Source organism: Thunnus albacares, chromosome 6, assembly GCF_914725855.1.
Source record: "Thunnus albacares chromosome 6, fThuAlb1.1, whole genome shotgun sequence".
Taxonomy (NCBI): Eukaryota; Metazoa; Chordata; class Actinopteri; order Scombriformes; family Scombridae; genus Thunnus; species Thunnus albacares.
In genome coordinates, this window is record NC_058111.1 from 35,984,892 (window position 1) to 36,012,424 (window position 27,533).

The window sequence follows — 27,533 nt, forward strand, 5'->3', positions numbered from 1 at the left end:
CCTAATTGCTCTTGATGGCTGTGCCATCAGTGTGAGAATGTGTTTGAATAATTAGATTTCCTCTGATGGGCAGGTTGGGACCTTGCATGGTAGTCCCTGTACCCATTCAGTGTATGAATGTGTGTGAATGGGTGAATGTGATTTGTAGCTTTGAGTGGTCGGAAGGACCTTGACTGGATCCATGTCAAATTTGGTCAGTAGTGCCTTAAGACCTTGGTGATGCTATATTGTGAATCTTGTGAGTTTTCATGGAACCCTGTTACCTTGGCAACGCAGCGAATTTCAATGTTTCAACATGAAAATACAAACTGTTGTAACTTGACTCCACATTGTCAGATCTTCCCCACATTCCAAATGCTTGACAAGAGTCCCAATCTGACGACATGTACAGGTCAATATTGAATCATAAGCACCAGTCTTTTACTAACTACTCCTATCAGCTTAACCAGATCCACCTAAAATTTGGTCAGCTAAGTTGAAAGACCTCGATGATGCTAAATACTGAAGCTTTTGAGTTATTTTCGATCATTCAATCCTTTAACTCCCACATAAAACAAATTTCAAGAACTGCCTTTTTTCACTTATGTGATATTGCAAAAATCAGGCACATCCTTTCTCAAAAAGATGTAGAAAAAATAGTCGTTTTGGCATTGGACGCGGTCCAGCCTTACAGAGACCTTTTATCAGCATATTCATATGCAAGTGGGACAGGGCCGGACACGGTGTTCCTGAGATCAGTTTGACGAAGAAATTGATTCCGCTGAGGTAGGACTGTATGGTGGAAGACTTGATCTTAGGTTGAGTGTGGGAGGACATGATTAAGCAGGAGAGGGTCAGAACTTCCAGTGAACAGAATGGAGGTCCATGGGAGGCGTGGAAAGCCTTGAAGGAATTCCAGCCGGTTAGGTATGATGAGAGTGTTCGGGGGGTGACGCTGTTGAGGATGGTGTCCCATGAGGTGGAGTCCAGATGTTCCAGCTGCGGGGTTAGTTGAAGATCGTGGCTGAAAATGGAGGGACTGGGGTTGGAAGAGGGTCGGAGGCTGTAACTAGTTGTCTGAATCTCTGAGATGAGAAATGAGAGAGTGAATCAGCAATTGCGTTTTTGTGACTTGGGATGTGGTGTGCTCGGATGATGAACTGGTGCTGGGCTGAAACTAGTGTGAGCTTCCACATGAACTGCATGATGTCCAGATTGTGTGACCGGCCTTTGTTGAGGATGTCGACGACGGCACTGTCGTCGGAGTGGATGGAGATGGTCTTCTTGGACCATTCATGCCTCAGTGGAAGAGGTGGCTGTGGGGCAGAGAAAGCCTGCGCAGTGTTAGGAGCAGCCTGGCCTTCAGAAAAGGTTGAAGTGGCTGAAGAGAAAGGTGTGGGTCCGGCGGAGTGACAGGCTTTGACGTCACAGGCGTCATTGCGAACACGATGCCAGGAACCCGGAAGTTCACGGGGAGATCAAAGGGACAGAGTGCTGTCATTGCGGTGGAAAGGGATATTATCTGAGGACATGCTTCAAGCGAGCGATGGTCCACTCGGACATGTTTGGAGCCGAGGGGTGTTTGGTGTGCTGATGGCGCGGAGAGTACTGCACACGGCGGCTACTCCTGTTGGGCGAGCTCTGGGACGTCGAGCAAGTCCTCGTCCGATGCATTAACTCAAGATCCTTTTTTATTTTTTTTTGGTAAGTAAGGAGTGGGTTTTTTTTTTTTAAATGATGCAAGTGTGTCACAGAGTGCTTGCAAACTGGGATGAAGGGGTGAGGAGTGGATGAGGTGTGCCTAAATACTCCATGGTGTGGAAATGGATATGTGCTAGGTGTGGTCTTTGTTCCTGAACTTTGTTTATAAATTTATAAACTTCATGTATTGCTGTATCGTGTTAATGATTATCTTTGATAATCATTCATTATTGCTGATCCCAAACCTGTAACCTGTAATCTTGTTTATCTTTTACCTCAAGCAGAAAATGAGGAAGGGTGCCCACTGGCGAATTTTTATTCATTCTTTTTTTTTTTTCTTCATTTTTGACATTGAGAGCAACCAGCACCCACCAGACAAGGTGGTGCCCTAGGCAACCGCCTGTATGGCCTATGCCTTTAGTCGGCCCTGTTCCAGCTATAACTATTAAAATGTTATGGATCACATTAAAAACTTGTAATGGTAAACTGTATTGGCTATACTTAATAAACCATTTTCTGCTCATTAACAAACCTGACTTAAACAAACATGAATTAAATTATATATTTGTTTATGAGTTGTCATTATCATTCAGTTGACAATATCAATTTTGCCTTTACAGATCTTGACATTTGATGTGGCATGGCTATTGCCACCTCTTCCCCTTTAATATTGCTTCCACTTTTCCTTACCTGTCTCACCACAACACTCCCTGCGCTCTCTTTCCGCTCTCACTTTCCAAATAAAGAGAACGCTGGATATCCATCAAGTTTTTAAGTATTAAGGCATTGCACATCTTTCAGACCACAAGAGCGCAGGACACCCTAATAAGTGTTGGTACTGAGTGGAAGTAAAGAAATTTTGGAGCAAAAAATTCTTTCATTAACTTTTTGGCAGCACCAATGTGAGGTTATAGTAGAGGAACGACACAGGAAATCAATACATTTCTCCAGTACATTGAATACGTGAATAATGCCCACTACTGGATATCCTGGTATTGTAATTACTATTTCTGTTTATTTCATCCCTGGTGTATTATGCTGTTTATTTCACCCACCTTCATCCGTATTTTTATGTTTTGTTTACACTTCTTTTTGCCTTCTTTAAATTTGGGTTAATTTTTTTTCTACTTTGGTTTAAGTTATTGTTGTTCATTTAAATATTTTGACCTTTTAGTCCCCTTTATAAGACCAACCAACTTTGCCTTTTCAAATGATTCTTGGAATGTTTCCTTTTCTGTAGCAGTGGGTTCTTGGGGTACGGTAAATGGTAAATGAACTGCACTTATATAGCGCCTTTCTACCTTCACTAACACACCAATGGCAGGTAAACGACACTTCGTGGACAGGAAGAGCCAGGGATCAGATTGCTGACCCTGTGGTTAGTGGACAATCCACTCTAACTCCTGAGCCACAGTCACCCCAGCCGCCCAGGGGTGACTGTGGCTATATTGTTGGGCAGTGTTAATTTCTTCAACGAAACTATGACAAAAAAGTAACCTTTGAAAACAAGAACTATGATGAAATTAAATAACTAAATGATAATGTGAAAGGCAGACAATGAATTAACTAATGAACTAATGTTATTCAATGACCTAATAATAAGGAGCATCTTGCATTCATTATGTTCTCTCTCAGTCAGTAATGTTATCTGATGTTAGTGCTTTGTGGAAGAAACAGGTTTATGGACCATACTCATTTTCAATCCACTGAAAATTAGACAAGAAGCAGCTACAAAACCGCTGGACAAACTAGCAAGATGCCAACAATTATAGAAAGGTAAGCTAACATAACATTATCAAGTGCTTAGGATATGGATGTAATGTTAATGTTACTTTTAGTCAGCTATCTTTGCTATCTGTTGCTCTCAGAAGAAATGAGTCAATTCCAGGATGTTGGCGGTCAATCATTTAAATCTTTCTCTAGATGTTCACTAAAGAAATATTGCTAGGTTCTCCATTGTTTAAGCTTTTCCTCTCAAGCCACACAGACAGTGAATAGTATCTAAATACTGTTCACTGCCTGAATAGGTGAGTGAATCCAGCTTCTGAGTCAGCTGCTCTGCAGTGGAGAGCACAGGTAACTGTGGTGAACTAGGTGAGCAGGAGAGACAGAGAAGTTTTAACAGTTTTTAATGACAACTGAATTTACTGAATACTGTTGTATTACTGCAGAACAGATGAACACTGCTATTGGGGGAGCTGGCTATTTGGATGGTCAGGTCATTCCACTACACCTGCTTTGCAGTGATTGTTTGTGTGTATCATTTAAAAGGGAAAGTTTGGTGTGACCTGCAATGAACACTAAGGCTACATCCTCTCTATAATAGTAGTTGGTCTGCCTTTTTTATTCTTTTTTGATTGGGTAGAAATAATTCTATTTCAATTTTATTTACTATTTCTCATAAGTTGTAGACCATTTTAAGGCTTGATAATTGCTTTTTGGTGTGATCGGTGATTCTTGATTGTAGACATCCTTTTTTTCTTTGCAGATTTGATAGCTGAAAAATGCTTTCCAGAGATTTCCTTTAAGAGATCCTGAAAGGAGGGAGTTGTGGCTAATAGCTGGTGAAATGGACATAAATACACAGTTTGAAAGGCTTGGTAGAAGAGGGGGTGCAAGAAAACAGTTGGTGGTAGTATGTGGTTCACTGCAACGTGAGTAAAAAGCTGGTTCTGGCAACAAATCTACATGCAAGTACTAACAGTATATTCACTACAGCAATAATATGGTTACAAGACAAAAAGAGAGGAGGAAGAACACAACCCTGAGGTAAATCTGGGTATACAAAGGGATTCATAAGCTAGATCAGTTATGACTACTATCTGAGTCTGTGGGTTAGAAAACTGATCTGATGAGATGATGATGCAGCACACCTATATGGACACATCTGCATTCATAATGTTTTTCCACTAAATTATTGATTTGGTTTTACTTTTGATTTATCTCCCAAATGCACAGTTTCAATGGCATTTCAAAAACAATATTTTACATCAATTAAAGTGTTGTCTTATACACACCATGTGCATAGGAAAATGAAATCACTCAAAAGAAAATGGTTCATTCCTGTATGCTGTCAGTACTGGGTTTATTATAAATGCAGTGTTTCAGCCTTAGACCTTCATCAGGCATCCATTGAACGCAACAGAAAAAACAATTCAAAATTTGTGATTTTTAAAGTCAGAATCAAAACTCTCATCTGAAAAGGAGAACTTCAAATGGATGATAGTTCTTCAAATTCCTATTCCCTATGTGATTATCAAAACCTTGATCAGGGACAAATGCTTACTGAAACAACTGGATGACATGTTGCAACGGTCCTCATAATTACCACGGTGAGCAAAAGCCATCCAGTACGCACTACAGTAGTTGTACAGACCGCAGCATGCCAGAGGAGATTCAGCCAGTTGCCTGTAGTCCCATAGACAACATAGACGGGGGAGGAGGGAGGGGAGGAGGGTGTCTGGAGAGGAGGAAAAGAGGGGAGAAGAGGAGTATGAGGTCTGGAGAGAGAAAGCAGAGGAGAGAATAAGAGGACGACGAGGAGGAGGAGGTGTGGAGATTCAGGTGATACATCTCTGCTCTTAGTATCCAGGCCCCCTAGACTGTCTATGGGTCTTAACGGGCTGCGTTCCGCTCCGAGTGGACAGGCAGCGGGGCGGCGGGGCGGCGGAGCGGCTCCGGACTCTGGCGCAGGTTAAGCGGCTGGACGCAGTGACAGCGCAGAGAAAACCCGCGGCCACTGAGGGACATAGCTGACATCTTTGGCTGTCACAGTGAAGCAGCATGCCAGCGATCAGTCACACCGACCGCGGGGTGTGAAGGGGGGGCGATAGAGGCTATGGACATGCCGGAGGATGAGTCGTTGTTGAAGAACCGGACGGAACACGGGCCGGAGCCGAGCCAGGGGGCAGCGCGTCCTGCATGGGCAATCACGGCGCTGGCCAGCGTGCTGATCTTCACCACTGTGGTAGATGTCCTGGGAAACCTGCTGGTCATTGTGTCCGTGTTTAGGAACCGCAAACTCCGAAATGCGGGTAAGAAGCTAAAAGCTATTGTTATAGGCTACACGGTTTAGTAGGTACTGCTGTGTGTGTGTGTGTGTGTGTGTGTGTGTGTGTGCGTGTGCGTGCGTGCGTGCGTGTGTGTGTGTGTGTGTGTGTGTTGGCGCGCGTGCGTGTGCGTGTCGTCCAGGTATTCCTTATGTTGAGGGGACATAAATGTGTTTACACAGTCATGTTGTGAGAACTCGCCGCCCTTATGGGGACAAAAGCAAGTCCCTTTAATGTAAATTATTAATTTTAGGGAGAAGTTTAAAGTTCAGGTAAGTTTAGAGTTATGTTAAGGTTAGCATAAGGGTTAGGGTTAGGCAAGTAGTGGTTATGATTAAGGTTAGGATAAGTCTCCAGGAAATTAATGTAAGTCATTGCAATGTGATGGAAACACCACTGTGTGTGTGTGTGTGTGTGTGTGTGTGTGTGTGTGTGTGTGTGGTCCAGGTATTCCTCACATTGTGGGGACGTAAATCTTTTTACACAGTCATGTTGTGGGGACTCGCATCCCTTAAAAAGCAAGTCCCCTTAATGTAAAATCATTAATTTTAGGGTGAAGAGTTTAAAGTTTAGGTTAGTTTAGGGTTATGTTAAGGTTAGCATAAGGGTTAGGGTTAGGCAAGTAGTGGTTATGATTAAGGTTAGGATAAGTCTCCAGGAAATTAATGTAAGTCATTGCAATGTGATGGAAACACCACTGTGTGTGTGTGTGTGTGTGTGTGTGTGTGTGTGTGTGTGTGTGTGTGTGGTCCAGGTATTCCTCACATTGTGGGGACGTAAATCTTTTTACACAGTCATGTTGTGGGGACTCGCATCCCTTAAAAAGCAAGTCCCCTTAATGTAAAATCATTAATTTTAGGGTGAAGAGTTTAAAGTTTAGGTTAGTTTAGGGTTATGTTAAGGTTAGCATAAGGGTTAGGGTTAGGCATGTGGCATGTCCTCTGAAATGATGGAAACACGACTGTGTTGTGACATGTGTGTGTGTGTGTGTGTGTGTGTGTGTATGTGTGTCTGCATGCGTGCGTATGTAGACAACAGAGACACAAAGAAGAGCATGGAGTTGGTTAATATAGGCTACATGTGGTGTGTGAGGAGAAATGGTACCCTATGAGCTGGGCTTCGTTATCAACAACAAATCACCTCAGTGGAATAAACCATCATTCTGTTGACAGTGAAGGTATGTCCTGCCTGAGGCGACAATAATAATATGGTAACCTGATATCACATGGTGTTTGGCTAAATATTCTCTTTGTAGCTATGTGAATCAGCAGAGAATGAATGACTAGCATTACACATTTGTCCAGCAGAAATGAATGAGTTTCAATCCATCCACACTCTGTCATTGCTTAACTGAACAAGCTGTTTTCAATTGTCTGCCTCATCCACTCACATCTCCATTCACTGTCTCACCAAAGTTGTTTGTCAAATTTCCCATCCACACAGTGTTTGTAGGTTCATTAATGTAAAGCTTCCTAAATGTGTCTCTTATAGTTCATAAAGAATATTTAATTTAAGCCAGATTCATTCAGCCTGTTTAAGTCTGTGTGTGTTTGAAGTCCTCATTTTGGTCTTACTGCTATTGCATTCCATCTTCTTTTGTGACAGGTTAAAACAGGTTAGGGTAAGGATTAATTATGGATCAGGTCTTTAGATATCCAAGGGATAAGCAATATGTGTGAATATTTGTGGGATATTTTATAAGTTACTACTGCCGTGCTGCTCAGCACAGTTTACATTAAAATGTAAGCTTTTTTTTTAAACAAAAGTCTAAGATCATCGTAAATGACTAAATGACTTTCTGTGTGGATGGTGGGATGAAATGCAAAAGCTTGCATTTAGAGTAGCCCCAGTTATGTAGGCTCTAGGATGCTCTGTGCTTGCTATGTACTTATCATTTAAAGTGTGTTTTTATAAATTGTTATTTTTGCCTATATGTGGTAATACAGATCTATAACACGGCTGTGGTTGAGTATCAAAGTTGACCTTGGGAAGAGCAGTTTGACATTGGGTGTCCAGGTGGCTTAGTGGTTACAAACCATACCATGTAATTGCAACATCTTTGGTTCAATTCCTGCGGTGGACAGCTGTTTCATGTCGTATGCCTCTCTTTCTCCATGTTTCATGTCTGTATCCAGTAGTGAAAAGTAGCATTTACACAAGTACAATACATCATAAATAAAATTTTGAGGCACTTGTAATTTAGTGGTTTCCAGAGTGGGTGCCTTGAGGACAGGTCAAGGGTGCTGCAAAATCTTTCATATCATTCTACATTTATTGTGCATTTTTAATATAATTTTACCGCATTAAATTGAGGTATTATTTACATTAATTATGTTTTATGTTATGATTTCATATATATTAAAATATAAGAAAAAGTAAAAAAAATAGTTAAATCACTTTGTTAAAAATGTTTAATATGCATAAACACCTCACCTAATGACAACTCACAGCTGCTGCTTTGTGGCTTCTGAGTTTTGCAGGTGCTCAGCATTAAGGAGGTCTAAAAAAAATTTGGGATAAACTGCTTCACTTGAGTATTTCAGTTTTCTTGTACTTTACACCAGTACATTTCAGAGGGAAATATTGTACTTTTACAAGACAATACTATTGTATTGTACTTCTTTCTGCACTATATTTAACTAGCGGCTAGTTACAAAACTAGAACTAGTTACAAAATTCAGGCAGTGGTTAAGCACCTTTTTGTCTTGCAGCTGTTGTATAAAATCAGTGTGTAGTTGTGTCTCCTTGTCATGTTTCATATGCCTATCTGAAACAGTTCTGCCAAAGAGACATTTCCCCTCTAAATTTCTCACATGGTTTCATTTCAGTAACTGTTCAAATCATGCAATATTTTCCAAATACCTAAAAGCTAAGAGAAAAGTCCAAAAACTGAAGACAGATTTGTATATTTGAACTTCTTCTTTTTTCCTCTCCCATTAATCATCTCACGACCCCTCAGATTTATCTTGTGACCCTTTTAAGGGGCCTGATTCCTAGGTAGGGAACCACTGGACTAAACTATACCTGACTATAGAAAAAAGTTAAAACCAGCTTCACCTTGCTACAACAGAAAAATGCTGCTTACTCTTTGATGATTAACAATCTAATAATTTCATATATAATAATATATTAATGAGTAAGGGATCTGAATACTTCCTCTACCACTGTCTGTATCTCAACTGTCATTAATGCAATATACCAAATAAATAAATCACTAAAAACAGTGACTTGACAAAAGTAAATCTTAACTTAATATCCACTTAGCTCTTTCAGGAGCCCTAGACTGCGTCCTCAGGGAGTGGTGTTTGCTCAGTTGTCTTGGGGATAGCTTGTTTCTCATTGGTTGAAAGCTCTGTAAAAAGCTAGTGAGTGGCCCTTCAGTATCTTACAGCTACCATTTAGCACACCACACATCATCATGTCCTCAGTATCCAGTCAGAGAATAGGGGGATTTATCGATGAAATCGACATGAAATGGAAGATATGAAAGGGTTGCGAAGACTGAGTCTGATGTATTTTAGATCTTTTTATTTGATTGTTTATAGCAGCAAATATGAACTTTAAATTAAAATATTGTAAAGGGATTTAGTGTTTGCGCCACCCAAATGATATCCTAGCAGTGTGTATTGCTTCAGGGTTGGATTTATGACCACATTATTTCTAAAAGCTAACTACATCCTGAAACCCACAATATGGAAGTTTTGACAAAACCAAAAATGTAATGACTATGCAATGACTATTATACTAGTAGTGAGAATAATAACCCAAAGACTATTCTGAGGGTGGTGCTGAATGAAAGGTCATGTGGTCATTAAAAGTTTTCTTAGCACTTGAAAGAAAAGGTCAGACGGTCATCAAAAACATTCGGGTTCATATCCATGAGTATGCATAAAGAATTTCATGTAGTTGTTGAGATATCTGCATTGGACAGACCTACTGACAGACCTATATCACCATCCTCATGCCATGCTGCCAGCAGAGATAAAAATATTCTACTGCTTGAGATGTTCTAATTAGAAATGCCAGATTAGATATGCTGTATTCACTTCCCTGTGTTGTGTCCAAATCATCTGCTTGTGAGAGCTTTGTGGCAGATTGACAAAAATACCAGCAATATGGCCACCTCTCCCTCCAAGTCTGACATCAGTAGTTAAACTGTCTGATTTATCTGCTGCCTCACCTGTTCTGACACTCCCTGTGAGGTAGCATCTATCCCCATCCCACTGGATAGTGGGGTGGGGATAGATGACAGAAATAACATTCTGCGTATTTTTGTTTAGTTAAATAAGGTTTCAAATGTCAGTAGTTTCTGAGGGCTAATATGTTATCTGTAACAGCCATTGTCATTATGATAATATTGGCATGTCCTTGATATTTTGTTATGTTGATGAGAGAGATAAAGCACAGATACTGTGCAACCAGGGCCGTAGCCAGGATAAATATTTAACCAAGGTCCACCAGCTATTCCACAATGCTCATTTAATCTGTCTGATTCTCTGCTATCCTCTGTCTCTGCATCTCCCCTTCCTTCTCTTTGTCTAGGCTGACTCTCTGTCATTACAGAAGGTGAGAAAGTGAAGTACTCCCTCACCTAAAATTTAAATGGTAAGCCTACTTTGATTAGAATTTCACACTAATAACAATATAAGCAGGGTAGTAGTATGAACTATTTATTGTGTGATGTGACACTAATGGGGGATAATAATTTAAAGGTCTCTGATATTAAAGACTGAAATTATGATAGTAACAAGAAACAAAAATGTGGGATGTTGTCACTGCAGTGCTTGAGGCATCAGATCAGTTTCTCATTTTATTGTAGTTTTATTTGAATAACTCACAAGCAACAGCCAAACATTATCGTCAGTGCTGACCGACATGCAGGGACCAGTCAGAGGCAGACTTTGATGTAAAACAGCAGGAAAAAGGCAGTGTGATCCATGTCACTGGACTCAGTCTAGAAAACTAACCAAACAACCAACCAAACAACCAACCAACCAAAGACAGTCTGATCTTTTGAAAATGGTCTCAAACAGCATTGACAGGAGGCTCAGTTTGTGGACTGGTGGGCTGGTTGCCATGGAAAGCATGTGCTTATTGACTCTGTTCATATCTGCACCAGTCTTCAGCTAAACTAAATGAAAGGTTTTCAGATTGACTTTAACTGTGAACACTTTTTTTAAATCTGTGAATAACAACATTAACTAACCATCTACACTACAGCAGATTTGAGTCCCCAGATGTTTTTGTGTGTTGATACGTTGATACGTTGCGTTTATGTACAATGTGCAGACCTACACATATATCGTATTGTCCAAGTTTAACAAATGACATTAGGGGAGAACGGGGTAAATCGAGTCAGTGGGTAAAATGAGCCACCCCCTTTATCTAGGTAACCATAAACAAAAGTCGTTATGTGACCACAAGTTAAGAGAGTATAGTTCATATTACTCAATCCATCATGGACTGAAGCACATGCAGAGAATGGTAAACAAAGCAGAGCAAAAAAAAGATTTTTGTCATTCCAAGTAAATTCACCATGTTACTAAAGTCTTGTATCTTAATTAAAATAGATAAATTTTGGACATTATTACATGTTAATTAAAGTCAGTGTAAGCTACAAAACAAGGTCGTAAACTTAGCATTACTGTGGATCTGAGCCACTGTGTGAAACAGTTTTGTCAAAATGGAGGTTGTGGGGTAAAATGTGCCAGTGATGTTGGGGCAAGTTGAGTCAAAGGCTCAATTTACCTCTCAACCCAACCGGTCAAAGCAGATGACCGCCCACCTAGAGCCAGGTTTTGCTTGAGGTTTCTTCCCGTTAAAGGGGAGTTTTTCCTTACCACTGTCGCCAAGTGCTTGCTCATGGGGGAATTGTTGGGTCTCTTTCTCTGTAAATTAAAGAGTATGGTCTATACTTGATCCATGTGAAAAGTGCCCTGAGATGACTTTTGTTGTGATTTGGCACTATATAAATAAAATTGAATTGAATTGAATTGAATTACCTTAAAAATATTTTCTGATGTTCTAGAGACACTGTTCATGTTAATGTTTGATTACTGTTACAAGTGTTACAATGTTGACCAATGTTAAATTTAAGCCACACACAAACATGCTGTACATACAGACAGGTGACAAATTAAAGGAAAAACCAACATAAAGTGTCTTAGTAAGGTGTTGGGCCACGTGCTGCCAGAACAGTTTCAATACACCTTGGTATTGAATCTACAAGTCTCTGAACTCTAGTGGAGGAATTAACACCATTCTTCCAAAAGATATTCCCTCATTTGTTGTTCTGATGATGTTGGTGGAGAGCACCTCAGTCCAAAATCTCCCATAGGTGTTCAGTTGGTCTGAGATCTGGTGACTGCAAAGGCCATAGCATATGGGGCGGCTGTGGCTCAGGGGGTAAATCGGTGGTTTGATTCCCAGCTCCTTCAGTCCACATGTCGAAGGGTCCTTGGGCAAGATACTGAACCACAAATTTCTCCTGATGGCTGTGTGTGAATGGTTAGTTCCCTCTGATGGGCAGGTTGGGTATTGTATGGTAGCCCCTGTACCCATTCAGCGTTTGAAGAAAGACTAGAAAGACGCTATACAAGTACAGTCCATTTACCATTAACAGTTCATATGATTCAGTGACCTCTTGTGCCCTATGGATGGGGGCATTGTCATCCCAGAAGAGAGCACTCCCATCAGGATAGAAATGTTTCATCATAGGATAAAGATGATGACTTAGAACAACTTTGTATTGATTTGCAGTGACCCTTCTCTCTAAGGGGACAAGTGGACCCAAACCTTGCCAGTAAATTGCTCCCCACAGCATAACAGAGCCACCGGATCCCCTCACTGTAGGGGTCAAGCATTCAGTACCTGTACCAGTTTTTCCTTTAATTTGTCACCCATCTGTATACACAAAAGCACATTTATACAGACACTCTTTCTGAAGCTAACACACAAAGTTCACAGTTTAATCTTTACTGAAAATGTTTAGGTAATATATTGAACAACTGGACACAAACATTTAATTTTACTTAAAAGTATGAATTTTTGCCTTTCTTAAATGATGGCATTAATAAAGTTCAACATTATCTCAAAATTGTTGGATTTTGGGTAATTTTATATCAGTATTTAATGGTAGCACTATTGATCCCTTGAGCACTCAATTTACCCTTCTCTCTAAGGGGACAAGTGGTCCTCTTAGAGACGCCTACCTTGGGGTAAATTGTGGAGGAGTTTTTTTGATGGGTCATTGTTCCAAAACCATAATGATTAGATAACTTGTTCTAATTTCCATGGGTACACAACAACCTGAGGTATATATAGTAACTATTATTTGAAACAAATACACTTTTATTTTGCAGTAAAATCATCAAATGTAAAAAGTGGCTCATGTTACCCCATTCTCCCCTACTGCCTGATGTCACTCACTGATATTGATGTTATCTTTTGACTTTCCTGTCATTGCACTTGAAAGAGCACATTTTTACTGGGAGATCTATGAGGATCTCAGCTGATTACCCCATAACTTAATTACAAATATGGTGTAGTTTGTGGTAACAGTTACAGAGGTCCAGACCTCGGAGACCTCAATGGTAGCTATGGTGGTGCATGCAACAGCACACATTCATAATTGTAAAAATCTTTCATTGGTTTCATTGTACCTTGGAGGACTGCACCCTCTGTGTTTCTGTCCACAGTGGAGAAGAGAGCTAACCGTACACAGTTTTCCATCTTGACAATGTCACATGAATCTCATTAGGTTCTTAAATCACAAGCACAATCCTACTGCTTGGCAGCTCTCACACAATAATATTGCAAATTATTATGCAATTTCTGAAAAAATTGCGTGTGAGAGTTCCTGCTGCTGGCAACTGCTCCCAGTTGCTGCTACTGATGTTGCCACCACAAGTTTCTGCTCTAACGTCAACTTTTCAAAATTTTTTAGTGCCACCCACTGTTGAAATTGTATTAAATACTACAGACTTGATCAGCATCCCCATCTGTACAACTTTGCTGAATTTGTGACCATGGAATATTACATTTAAGAGATATGGCAGTAATTGTACCAGAACCTGTTTACCAAGTTCCATTTCATTAAGGACAAAAGAATTGCAGAAATATCAGGTTGTAATGTTACTTTAGCCCTCCCTGTGGCCAGAATTGTATGAAATGTTACACACTTGTGCAGTGTAGGTGTATATACAACATTGGTTTCAATCCAATTAAGCATTGAAGAGTCATGGGTCTTTAAGTACATCTGGCCACACCTTCAAAAGTTTGGTAACCAATTACAGACAAATGGTAAATCATACCAAAAAATGAACACATAAGCTTTGTTCCGAGTCATCTAATTATGGTATATAGCTTAGTATCTAAGTTTGGTTAAGATTGGATGAAATATGTGCCAACAGAAGAACAAAAATGTCTTTACAAAAAATTACAAAATGGTGGAAAAACTTTTTCATGTGGCCTATATCAGTCTACTCATCATCTTCCAAGGACCACACTGTACAAATATTTAGATAGGCCTCATGATTCATGAGGTATTAGCCAAAATGCAAAACACCACATGGTGGCGCTATTGATCCCATGTTTTAATATGTTAAGCAATTCCACATGGAACACCTGTATGTGAGTATTAATACTTTGGCACTTTTAGTTTTTGAGATATAAACTTTCAAAAATTTCTCCCATCGACTTTCCACTATAAAGTTTAATACTTAAAAAAAAAAAAGAACATGAAGTGCAGAGAGAATTGAACATCATCCATGCCAATCGCACCAAGACCAGAAAGACTCTGTTTGGCCGATTATTTTCACCTTCCTCAACAATAACACTAAAAGACGCATCTTGCAAGTTGCATGGGCAAAGGAGGTAAAACTACAGGACACATGGATTTACTTCGATCACGACTTTACCTTCAAGGTGAGACAACAAAGATCCCTGTACAAGCCCATCAGAGTACAGCTCCTAGGACATCAAAACACACATTCTGGCTCCTGCTAAACTTAGTCTTCAATGAAGATGGGACTACAACAATTTTTCCAACTCCGGCTGCAGCAGTAAAAGAACTGGAAGAAAAAGGATTATACAAAGCTGGTGGTGAGAATCCATGCTGATCAATGAACTCACACTGGAGGTATGACTAGAAAAGATAATCAGGCTTGGACATTGATTCGGTTATTTAGGTCTACTTAAGAATGCTAATGAAGCCCATGAACTTTATTTTTCATTTATTTTCCTTGTTTATTTTTCTCCTTTGAAGAGACAAAACAAATGAGGAGACACTAAGTTGTTTATTGAAGTGTTTAAGTAGGCTAATTATAATCTGTTGGGAACACTACTGTTTCTGTTGATAGACTAATGGTTGATAATGGTCCCCTCGGTTATTCAATGAGAAAGGCTATTTGGGGCTGAATAAGTGTATTTAGGTTATGCTAAAAATGATTGTGTGGTTATTGTAGGAACTATTATGAACGGGGGAGGGGGGCACTCCACAAGCCACTTCAGGGTATGTAAACAAACCTGGTTACATTGTCCCTAACTCTTAGACAACAACAGCGGTCACCATAAGATATCACCCAGCAATGGGGTGGTGCAGATGGAACTTTTTTGTGAGTCTATGTGTGTTTTGAGTGTGTGTGTTTTACATGTGTTAAATGTAGATTTTTTGTTTTTTTGTTGCTGTCTTATTTCATAAATCCTACCTGTCATGCTAGCCTGAGGGGTTGCAAGAGTGTTTTCTTTATTTTTTCTTTAAAGGACTAATATGGATAGATCATTCAAATTAATTACATGGAATGTTAAAGGTATAGGATCCTTTCAAAAGGAAAAGAATACTTACAGCTCTTAAAAAGAGAAAGTGGAAATAACCTTATTGCAAGAAACTCATCTTTCACCCGAAGAACATCTTAAATTACAGAAAGACTGGGTTGGACAAATTTTCTTCTAATCTTTTAAAACAAACAGCCGAGGAGTTGCTGTTTTGTTTCATGAACATATACCTTTTGAATTAATTGATCAGATTTCAGATACAGAGGGAAGATATATTTTGGTGAATGGGAAAATCTGGGGCAAACAGATAACCATACTTAATATATATGCTCCTAATACAGATACACCCACATACACAATGCACAACACTTGGTGTGATGGGAAGAGATTATAACTTAACTCTTTCACATTTGGATAAGTCCTCACACTCTGGAGGTTCTAACCCTAAAATCCACAAAAATGCTTTGGGATCAGGACCCAGGTTAATAGATGCATGGAGAGAAATTAACCCTGCAAAAAGGGATTATACTTTTTTCCAATAGGCATTGTTTAGACTATTTTTTTCCTCCTAAAAATATATGAAGCTTGTTTTATCTTGTGAAATACATGAAATTTCTATATCAGGCCATGCAATGATCTCTTTGGAAATTACTCTAAATGAAGCTTATAGATCTAAAATGTGGAGATTTAACAACTTGCTATTAGAAGATGAAATGTTCTGTAAGAAAATGAGAGTGGATTGAGGACTTTAATACTTATATTTTATCATCAGAGAACTATAATGGCCATTAAAATGGAAAATGAAGTAACATATGATCCATTAGAAATTAATAAACACTTTTTTGACTTCCACAGTGGTTTATATGAATCAGAAAATATTTCGATCTCTGAGACAAAAGCCCCTTTAGCCTATTTAGATTTACCTCAGGTTAAAGCCTTAGATCAACAAACCATCAATAAAAACTTCTCTGAGGAAAAGGTGTTTTCTACAGTTAAATCATTGCCAACAAATAAATCTCCAGGCCCAGACGGCTTTTCTGGAGAATTTTATAAAACTTTCTGGCCACAACTTAAATCAGTTTTTATGTTAATGGTTAACAACTTCTCTAGCCATAACACTCCCCCTGTCTCTATGAATACAGCAAGAATTTCTGTTAGCCCAAAAGAAGGTAAAGACCCTCAGAGATGTGCCTCATATAGGCCTATAAGTCTGCTTAATTGTGAGTATAAAATCACAAAACTGCTACTGAAGAGATTAGAATTAGTTCTCCCCAAGTTAATAAAATTAGATCAAACTGGATTCGTTAAAGGTCGTCACTCATCTAATAATACAAGACGGTTGTTTAACATTATATTATTACATTATTTGAATCAGGAAAAAACACCCTCATTATGAATATCTCTTGATGCTGACAAGATGTTTGATCGTTTAGAATGGGATTTTCTTTTTTTAGTACTAGATAAATAGGGTATAATTTCATTGAATGGATTAAAGCAATATATGAACTCCAAATGCCACTGTTTGTACTAATATTGTGGAATCTCCCCCTGTCCATTTAGGAAAAGGTACCAGGCAAGGCTGCCCTCTATCTCCATTACTATTCTTGCACTAGAACCTTTTGCATAGATGATAAGAACTAACCCTATGATAAAGGGAGTGATAGCAGGCACACAACACCACAAAATTTCACTCTATGTCGACGATACTTTATTATTTGTTACTGAACCTTGCACCATGTTTTGGCAGATATTCAATGTTTTTCTAAGATTTCAGGGTACAAGGTTAACTTACAAAAATCAATCGCTTGCCCTCTTAACATCTTGAATGAAGAAAATGTTAAGAAAGAATGCCCTATTTCTTGGTCAGTGCATGGCTTTAAATATCTTGGAGTACAAGTAAGACCCACTTCGGACAAATTATTTAAAGAAAACTAAGACCCTTTGTTGGAGGAATGCAAAAAGAAACTTCAGACTTGGTCTGTTCTCCCATTGTCTCTCATTGGGAAAATCAGCGTCATTAAAATGAGTATACTCCCCAAGTTTATTTATGCTTTTAATATGCTGCCATGTTATATTCCCTTTTTTAAGCTGATCAATAGATGTTTAACAAAATTTATATGGAAGACACCTACGATTAAGTTGTCCACCATAACAAAGTCATGTTTAAAAGGGGGGTTACGACTTCCGAATTTTCTATAGTATTACTGGGCCTGCCAAGTTAGAAATATTATAAGTTGGAAGCTGGGAACTAGTTCTCTTTGGGTAGCATTGGAATCACTAACATGCTATCCATTGGAGATCACAGCAACACTTTATGTTAATAAATTGCAGTCCCTGATGAATGTAAAAGGGTTGCTCCCTTTAAAGGCCACATTGAAAGCTGGAGCAGATAACTGAATTTTTGCCTATTGAAGAAATTACAAGTGAACGGCATTTAAGATTGCAAGATTTCCAATCCACATGGTCCTCAGTACTGAACTATACGAAGACTATAAAATAGGGATGCACGATATTGGATTTTTTGCCGATAACCAATATGCTGATACTTCCAACTCATTGTGGCCGATTGCCGATACCGATATATGCACATATTTTTTCCAGCTTGCTGAGGTAAGCATAGATTGTACTAAGTATACTTAAGAAAGACCATATATGACAATATACTTAGGATGACTGGAGTTCAGGAGCTCAGCATTAAAACTTAAATTAACTTGCCAAGTGCATGGAGCAGTATACTTTTCTTTGAGTTTATTAGACAGACAGGATTAATGTGTAGGATTTAATCTCTGATCGAAACGCCTGAGCAGAAGATTGCGGTAATGCACCTAATACACTGGTTGCCAACCGCCGTTGGCAACCAAAAAGATTTTTTTTTCCCAAACAGAGTGATACATCCTGTCAACCAAGGTGTTTCCTATCTGTGCAGCTGAACATAGCAGCTCCACCGCGGACTATTTTAACCTGATGGTCTTGGTGCTTCCTCCGCAGGCTCCACTTCACTCAAGCTGCCCGTCAGATCAGCTGCTTCTTCCCACTTTAACCTGAATTACAAACCAGGGCTTGGTGCTCCCGTTGGATCCACATGGAGAGCTGGGGCTAACATTAGCTGAGAGGCTAGTGGAGCATTAGCAGCAGCATGGCCGGAGGGAAGCACAGCCAGCTAGCCTACGCTAGAAGAAGCAGCTGGTCTGACAGCAGCTGAGTGAAGTGGAGCCTGCGGAGGAAGTACCAGGACCATGAGGGTGAAACAGTCCGTGGGGGGAAGCACAGTCAAGTGGCGGAGGAGAAGGCAACAAATCGGCCTCTCATAATCGGCAGAAAATGTTCATTTCTGGCTGATGCCGATATTTAATTTTAGAGCTTATATCGAGCAATACCGATGACGAGCCGATAATGTCGTGCATCCCTACTATAAAATGACAAATTCATATTGAATAACAGACAACCCACAGACTGTGGTAGTGTAGGAATTTTTTTTTGTCCTGTGAGCACATCTAGTTTGTATTGTCCCTTTTGTTCTGTGTGATATCGTGTGGCTGTGTATAGGAGTATGTGTGTATGTGTGATATGTACTAAATTGTGAATAAAAGAAAAAAAAACTCAAAAGCTTCACCATTTAGCATCATTAATGTCTTGCAACTTAGCTGATCAAATTTTAGGTGGATCTGTTTAACCTGCTAGGAGTGGTTAGTAAAACTATGGGGCATATAACTTCCTGTTGCCAGTAAATGGTGCTATTACAATGGGTCTGTACATATCTTCAGACTGGGACTCTTATCAAACATGTGAAATTTGGGAAAGATCTGACCATGTGGAGTCAAGTTACAACAGTTTGTTTTGCAAAGGTGAAATATCGAAATTTGCTGCATCACTACAGCAACAATGTTCAATGAAAACTCACAATCTTCTCAATATAGCATCATCAAAGTCTTAAGGCTTTTCTGACCAAATTTTAAGGAAATGTGTGCAACCTACTAGGTAAACGACATAAAAGTGCAGCACCTGTAACTTCCTGTTGCCAGTAGGTGGCACTATGACCATGACTCAATATTGACACATAGATGTGTTCAGGACGTGACCCTTATGAAGCATGAGAAATTTGGGGCAGATTGGACAAAGTACATTAAAGTTACAACTTCCTGTTTCATGGCGAAACATCGAAGTTTGCCGCATCGCCACGGCAAGGGCACTCAGTGAAAACCCAAAATGGCTGACTTCCTGTTGAATTTAAGGTATGGCTCCAAGAGGCTTTTTTGTGTGTCTGGACATGTTACATGTGCCTACCAAATTTTGTTAATATACATGAAACTGAAAGGAGGGGCTTGAAATTTGAAATTTTGTAGGGGGCGCTCTCGAGCCATTTTGCTATGCCCATTCCCAAGATCCAGAAAATATTAACTTTTTCATGACTTCTGCAAATGTGCAAACTTTGATATGTTTTTGAGCATGTTTAGCCCCTCAAAAATGCGTTTCTTTTGGAAGAAGGGAAAAAAAAATCCTTCAGATACAATAGGGCCTTTGCACTGCTAGGTGCTCGGGCTGTAGCAATGATTGGGCCCTCGCACCTTCAAGCATGTCGGGGCACACCACAGTCAAAGGCCTTTTATTGTGGGCAAACAGATGTCTTCAGGACCAGGCTCATATTGGATGTGGCATAAACAAGTTAAATATCACTTCCTGTGTGCACTATGTCATGCCAGACAACACCCACTATTTATACATCATGTTCCTGTATAACAAATATAGACCGCACCTTGTAAATTTCATGTGAATTGGATGATGTTTGTCACATAAGGCTGAATTTCCTGCTGACAGTAGGCAATGCTACACAAGAGGGTCTTTAATGCAGCAACATATTTAGTGGAGCTCAACTGAGATGCATATGCATTTTCATGAATATCGGACGTTGCACATACTAGTTAAATATTACTTCCTTGTAGAAACCCCCGAGATGATTTGTCAGATCCAGCATCGTTTTCCTTTATTACCAACATAGCATGACAAACTAAGAAACACTGAGCACATATCAAGAAGATTACAGCACAGGTACCACCATGTTTCATTGACTTGCTTTTTGAACAGCCCATTTATACCAAAGGGGCTGGTGAGTTTCTTTTACATTATCCACTTAAATGGGCTTCAATGGGTAGAACACAAACAGAAGGTTTAATTGATGTCATTCATCAGTAAGGATAGCCCATGTGCCATAGTCATCAAAAGTGAGTCATATAGCAAACATGGTTTTAGCACATTCTAGTGTATGCTCCAAGGCAGCTGAGCTTTCTAATACAACACACTGAGGGGTGTGCACCAGGGGCATGAAAGGCTTTAGTGTTGTTGGCCCCTGCAGCCCATAAAGGTCTGTCTGACCTACCATGTCCTTCTCCCAGCTCCAGCCACCCCCCTCACACACTGATATAAATTCCTCGCTATTCCCCCCTCTCCCCCTTTTCCCCCCTGATTACCTAACATTCCATTCCGTCCTCCATCATCTCATCCCTGTCTTCCCGTCCCTTTGTTCCCTCCCAATCCTCATTTTCTTCACCATCACATTCTTTATGAGACCCCCTCTCCCCATCCCCCCTCTTCTATTTGGACCAGCCATAAAGGGACCAATTCCTTGAAATGGAAGCCAGTTGTTTGGGAGATGAGGCTCTCCTTCAATTCTGCAACACCTCAGCTGGCAGGGACAACTCTGGGATGACGAAGCTCGCCACTGATTGATGGTGACAGTCAAGTACAGTGAGGAGGATGAGGAGGGAAAGAAGGGAGTGGATGTAGATGGAACATGAGGGAAGGGAAAGGAGAACAAAGGAGGGGAGATATCCCATGGTATTCTGTGAAGGTTTCAATACATATGTATGTTTGGTCCACATCAAAGCTTATGCAGAGACCACATACTGATATACACAAACACACATGACAAAAGTCATTGAGGTGACTGCTGCTGTATCCGCACACCACAGAGCAGTTTCTTCCCCCAGCAAGGCATCTCAACAACACTTTAATGTCCAGACCTCTGAATCGTTGCTCACATGTCCAATTTTTTCTTTCAGTGATTGAAATAGCTCTATTTTTCTGGTTCCAAACAACCATGGATTTATTATGAGCACTCCTGCATCTTTGAACTGCTTGAACAATGGAATTTCTTTGGAGTTTACAGAGAATTCCTGAGTTTCTCACTCTTTTACCAACTGGTAATTTTGCATTTTCAACATATTTCTTCAAGTAAATATATATTTTTTAACAACTGCTCCGAGCAACAGCTTCATGATTGTATGTTGACTAAAATATGACAGACGGAATGGATATGTCAGTCACTGCTGTATTGATTGGGGTTAAATAAAATCTTTTTCAACAGACAATAGTGGTGCAAAGGCCCTATTGAAACTGAAGGAATTATTATTATTATATTATTATTATTCCATAAGAAACACATTTTGAGGGCCTAAACATGCTTGAAAACTTACAAAACTTAGCACATTCATCAGAAGAGGTGAAAAATTTAATATTTTATGGATCTTGGGGATGGGCATGGCAAAATTGCTCAAGAGTGCCCCCTACAGAATTTAAAATTTGAAGCCCCTCCTTTAAATTTCATGTAGACTAATGAAATTTTGTAGGCACATGTAACATGTCCAGACACAAAAAAAGCCTCTTTGAGCCATACCCTAAATTCAACAGGAAGTCAACTATTATTAACAAACTCCCCCTACTGACCTCAAAATTGGTCAGTGTCATCAAAGATGTTTGTGATGAAAAGTTTTCAAAATCCAACCTGCTGCCAGTAAATGGTGCTATTACTATGATACAATATGGGCCTGTACATGTCTTCAGACTGGGACTCTTATCAAACATTTGAAATTTGGGAAAGATCTGACCATGTGGAGTTGAGTTACAACAGTTTGTTTTGCAATGGCGAAACATATGTGGCGTATGTGGCAAAACACATCTCCATGTCAACATTGACTCATAGTCATAGTGCCACCTACAAGCAACCCATTGGACCAAGAAGTGCACTTTGCACACTGCAAAGACTGTTGAACAAGACGTCTTTGTGCTCTCCCATATCTTCCAGTGCTCATTTATGAATATTCTCAGTTTGTTGGTTCCTTTATTTGAGAATAACTTGCAGTTAAATGTTAGCTGGTAAAGAAAGCAAGCTGCAGGATGTCAGAAAGTCCACTTTATCCATCTATGATACTGTCTGACAACTTTACACCGAGCAAAAACAGACAAGAACACGAGCACTCTTAAAAAGAAAATCCTTTAAGGTAAAAAAATAAGATAATGTAATAATCCAAAAAGCTGTTAAATCCCAAACCGGCTGCAGTGAAGTAAGTTACTTTTGGCGACTAGACTGACTCAGTGATGCTGTTCAAATTTGAGATCATGTGATGTTTTTCTTTGGCTCAACCAATCATGAATTTACCATGAATTTGAGGGTTTTATTTGAAACTATTACATCATAATCTTCAAATTAGTGATTTTCTTTACAAAAAGGAAAGCTGCTACCTTAACTAGAGTAAGATGGTGTCTGCAGTAGTATGATTATTACTGTGATTTTCTACAGTGCTGGAATAGTTACTATGATTTTATACAGTAATATAATGGTTACTATGATTTTCTATGGTACTGGAATAGTTACTGTGATCTTCTACAGTAATGTAATGCTTGCTGTGATTTTCTAAAGTAATAGTTACTGTGATTTCTAGAGTTACATAATGGTTTCTGCAGTAGTATCAGTATTACTGTGATTTTCTATAGTACTATAATAGTTACTGTGATTTTCTATACTAATCTAATGGTTACTGTAATATTCTACAGTAGCATAATAATTATTGTGATTCTACAGTAATGTAATTGTTACTGTGATTTTCTACAGTAACATAATTGTTACTGTGATTTTCTACGGTAATATAATGGTAACTGTGATTAACTACAGTAGTGGGATTATTACTGTGATTTTCTACAGTAGTGTGTTCACTACTGTGATTTTCTATGATACCATGTTGATTACTGTGTTTTTAGGCCTAATACACAGTATTATACTGTAAAAAATATTCACAGTAATTAACTGTAGAGAGACACAGTAAATTACTGTGGATTTCACAGCCATTTTTATAGTGCAGTGAAAGTATTGAGTGAAACAAGCAATTAAACATACTGATTATTTGTGGGAGATTTAAATCAAAAGGGTTCCCTGGAAATAAAAAGGACCATGAATATTCACAGCAAAATTCATAACAATCTAAGTTGAGTTGTGATTTGTGAGTTTGGATTATAAAATAAAAAAGACACATGCTTGCGTATTACATGTGTATATGCATTTATTTTGTTATATTTGGTACACATAGAAATTTATGTTATTATGTATGTATAATAAAATTCAGCTGAAAAACAGTACTACATTTTCAGTTAGCATTTGTTGAAAAATATATATCAAACTCAACTTAATTCCTCAGTTCTATACTGAATATGAATATGCCTGCAATGTATATAGACTAATAAAACAATTCTGTTATGCCTTAAAAATTCCTTAAATTCATAACTGCCATCCAGAATATACACCAGAGACTTACTAACTAATTAATAATCATGGTTATTCTTTCTTTCTTTGTGTCTTTCTTTCCTTCCCTCCTTTACTTAACTTTGGATGCAGGATGCTTGTTGTCAATAATGCTGATCACACCATTGATATGTAGTCAAAGAGTCATGTACACACTTTGTACACTTTATTAATGAATTATATTATAGCCCAATATGACCAGTTATATACACTCTTCCCAAAATTTATAAAGACTTGTTACATCATCCAGGTTGACCGATTGTATCTGGTAATGGATCTCTAACAGAGCCACTTTCTCAGTATGTTGACTCTCATATCAAAGACTGGGTATATGCATTGCCCTCATATCTTAAAGACACCACAGATTTTTTGAATAAGTTGAAGGACTGTGATGTGGACTCTAATGATTTTTTATGCACCATGGATGTCTCCAGTTTGTACCCCAGTATACCTCACAAGGATGCTCGTAGTTATTTTTTGAACCCTCTATGGAGTTTTTGTTATTTTTAACTAAGGAAGTATTGACAAAGAACCATTTGAAGTTTCTGGACCAATATTATCTCCAACTTCAGGGCTCAGCCCTGGGTGAGCCCAGGGCTGAGCCCAGAGCCCAAAACAAGAGTTAAAAAACAGGATCTGTGAACATAAGTGTTCCATCCGCAATCATGAGGATGGGCATTGAAATCGTGAATATGCCACGATGTCAACTAGAAATTAATAATGTACGCTTGTCAAATTAAAAGCAAGATTATTTGCGTTCATGAGAAGACCATGAGTTGAAATTTAGAGTCAGTGGTTACAGAGTTGAGTAGTTTTTAGCAGATTTTTTAATTTGCTTTTGAACATACTGATGGAACTGCAGTTCTTTATATCTTCAGGAAATACAGTTCTTCATATCATCAGGTACGGCATTCCACTGAGTTGTGGCTTTCACAGAGAGGGCTGATTGCCCAAATGCAGTGCGATGAAATGGTATGGTACAATCTTGTATAGAGGATGTTCTGGAGGATTTAATAGAACTTACTGAGTGAGTATACACAAAGTCACATAGTGGAGGATGGGCCTAAACATTTAAAATTTTATAAACTAGGCACAAATTTGAGAATAATCTAAAATTTTCAAAGCTCAGTAAATTGTATTTATCCAGTACCCTACAGTGATGGGAATGCATTGGCTTTTTGTCCAGAGTTTTTAGAGTTTGTTTGTATAAGGACTCAAGAGGTCTTGTGGCTGTTTCTCCAGACTGCCGCCAACATGTAATGCAATAAGACATATGGAAAAGAATCATAGCATGCATAAATATCTTGGCTGTGTCCAAAGAGAGACAGTTTCTAATTTGCATAAAATTTGCTAAGTTATACTTTATGGTTTTAACTGTTTTTTTTTTTTAACATGTTTCTTAAAGTTCAAATTTGGATCCATTTTCACACCAAGATATTTAAAATCAGTGACTATGTCAATCCCTTCACCTTTGATGAAAATATCAGTGTTACGAGGTTGTACCATGGTTTTAGAGAAAAATATACAAATATACGTCTTGTCTTGTTTACATTTAGACTCAGATATGATACTAGAAATCCAAGATGGCTGCCAAGGACATGAGTAGTTTGTTGGGCTCCACTCAAATCCTCCTTACTCTAACACTGTCCTTGTCACTACTTGGTATCTTGACCTACATCTCTCAGCAAGTTTTTAACACTGCCCATGATGACTCCAAGCAAAGGAAAATCCTTCAAGTGAAGCTGTTTGATTGAGGGAAAGTTTGTATGCTGTCCCTCTGTTGTTTGCTCCTACTGATTCCTGTTGGACACTGTTTTAAACCAAAGGATAAACCGGCTGCATCGACCCTAAAATGGTCAGTAACCTTTGTTGATCAAACAAAACTGTACTCATTTGGACATGGATATCTTGCTCTATACTCCATCTGCTCACTAAAGGGGCTGATTAAACATAATAAAACAATAACTGCTACACAGCTCTCAACACAGTATGGCAAGTGGCATTTACAAAGAATCCTACTGGTCCTACTACTAGCTGGTGATGTACATCTCAATCCTGGACCATCAGTGATTGAACAAACAGTCAGCTTCACCCCAGCACTAGTGCCAAATATCCAACTGGTGGAGGATCTGATCGCCCAGGGCAGGCAGGGTACTACAGAGGCAACAGCATCGCAGGATCTGGCAGCATTGTCTGATAGCAGTCACCAAAAGATATATGGATCAGACTGCTCTCATGTAACCGAGTGCAACCTGACTGGTTAGTCTGTTCCATTTGCCACACACAAACTGTCAGAACTGTGGGCAGGGGCTGAAATGGAACATGCCACTGCGTGTAGTGGGGAACTGCTGAGACACTCCAAGAAACAGGATCAGGGAAAAGTGCCAAAGTGTTATGGGACCTGAAATCTAAACCCAAAGGCATTCTTGGTGGACATTTAAATATCCAGAGCATAATCTCAAAAGGAGATCAGATTCATACTCTACTGTCTGATTCAAACCTGGACTATCTTTGTTTGGCAGGGGGGGTGGTTGATTTTTATCAAAGAGAAGTACAAATGCAGAGAAATAGAACTGAACACCACTCTTGAATCTTTAGCCCTAAATGTGATTCTTTCACCTCAGATGAATTTTAATGTTGTTGTTCTGTATAACCCATCATCACACAGTGTCTCCTTTTATGATGAACTACAAGATATGATGAAAAGTTTTGATTCTCACATAGAAACAGTATTATATGGTGACATTAACAAAAACTGAAAATGATTATGTTTAAGTTCAACTTCCAGCAGATGATTAAAGGACCTACAAGAATCACTAGAAACAGTAGAACCCTAATTGATATGGTATTTATCAGATCAGATAACAAAAACATACAAACTATTAACTGGTCTGTCTGACCATAATGTGATTCTTACCGTCCGGAAACTGACAAAAAAGCAGCTGCGGTTTTGTAGAGCAACCCTGACTAGGTGAAGATGGTCATCCCCAAGTCCATAATTGTGCAATTTGAATGTGATCTTGGGAATATAAATTGGGATCAGCTTATAGAAATAGATGACGTGGATGTGTGTTGTAACTTCATAACTACTGCTCTAGTGACAGCAAAATATACCAAAAACATGAAATGTAAACAAAGGAAAGCAACTTTACCATAACTCAATAATGAAATACATAAACTTATGAAAAAACAACATCTGGCCTTGAAAACATCATTGTCTTCTAAACTAAATACTGATCATCTGATCTACAAAAGTTTAAGAAATAAAGTAGTCCTGGAATTACGCAAAGCAAAAGCCTCATACTACGCAACTTATAGGAAACACCAAAGGCCATAATGTATCTCTTTGGAAACACTTAAATAATTTAACCAACAAATCATCTAATCAAAAAGGAATTAAGGAACTGAAAATAAATGGTACGGCCATCACAGATAAAGCCACCATGGCGCATGAATTTAAT

At 38.9% G+C, this 27,533-nt stretch overlaps 1 protein-coding gene and 1 long non-coding RNA gene across 2 annotated transcripts in view; one reads left to right on the top strand and one right to left on the bottom strand.

Annotated features, from left to right (window-relative positions):
• Window positions 1-463, bottom strand: part of LOC122983846 — a 372,841-nt gene extending 372,378 nt beyond the window's left edge. Inside the window, exon 1 of the long non-coding RNA XR_006403776.1 lies at window positions 425-463. This is a non-coding gene — a long non-coding RNA (uncharacterized LOC122983846). The remainder of the gene's footprint in view (window positions 1-424) is intronic.
• Window positions 464-4,795: 4,332 nt separating this feature from the next.
• The window catches only part of mtnr1ba (melatonin receptor type 1Ba), a 29,716-nt gene continuing 6,978 nt past the window's right edge, over window positions 4,796-27,533 (top strand). Inside the window, exon 1 of the mRNA XM_044353125.1 lies at window positions 4,796-5,714. Within this exon, the coding sequence (XP_044209060.1) occupies window positions 5,519-5,714 (196 nt within the window). The 5' untranslated portion in view covers window positions 4,796-5,518. The remainder of the gene's footprint in view (window positions 5,715-27,533) is intronic.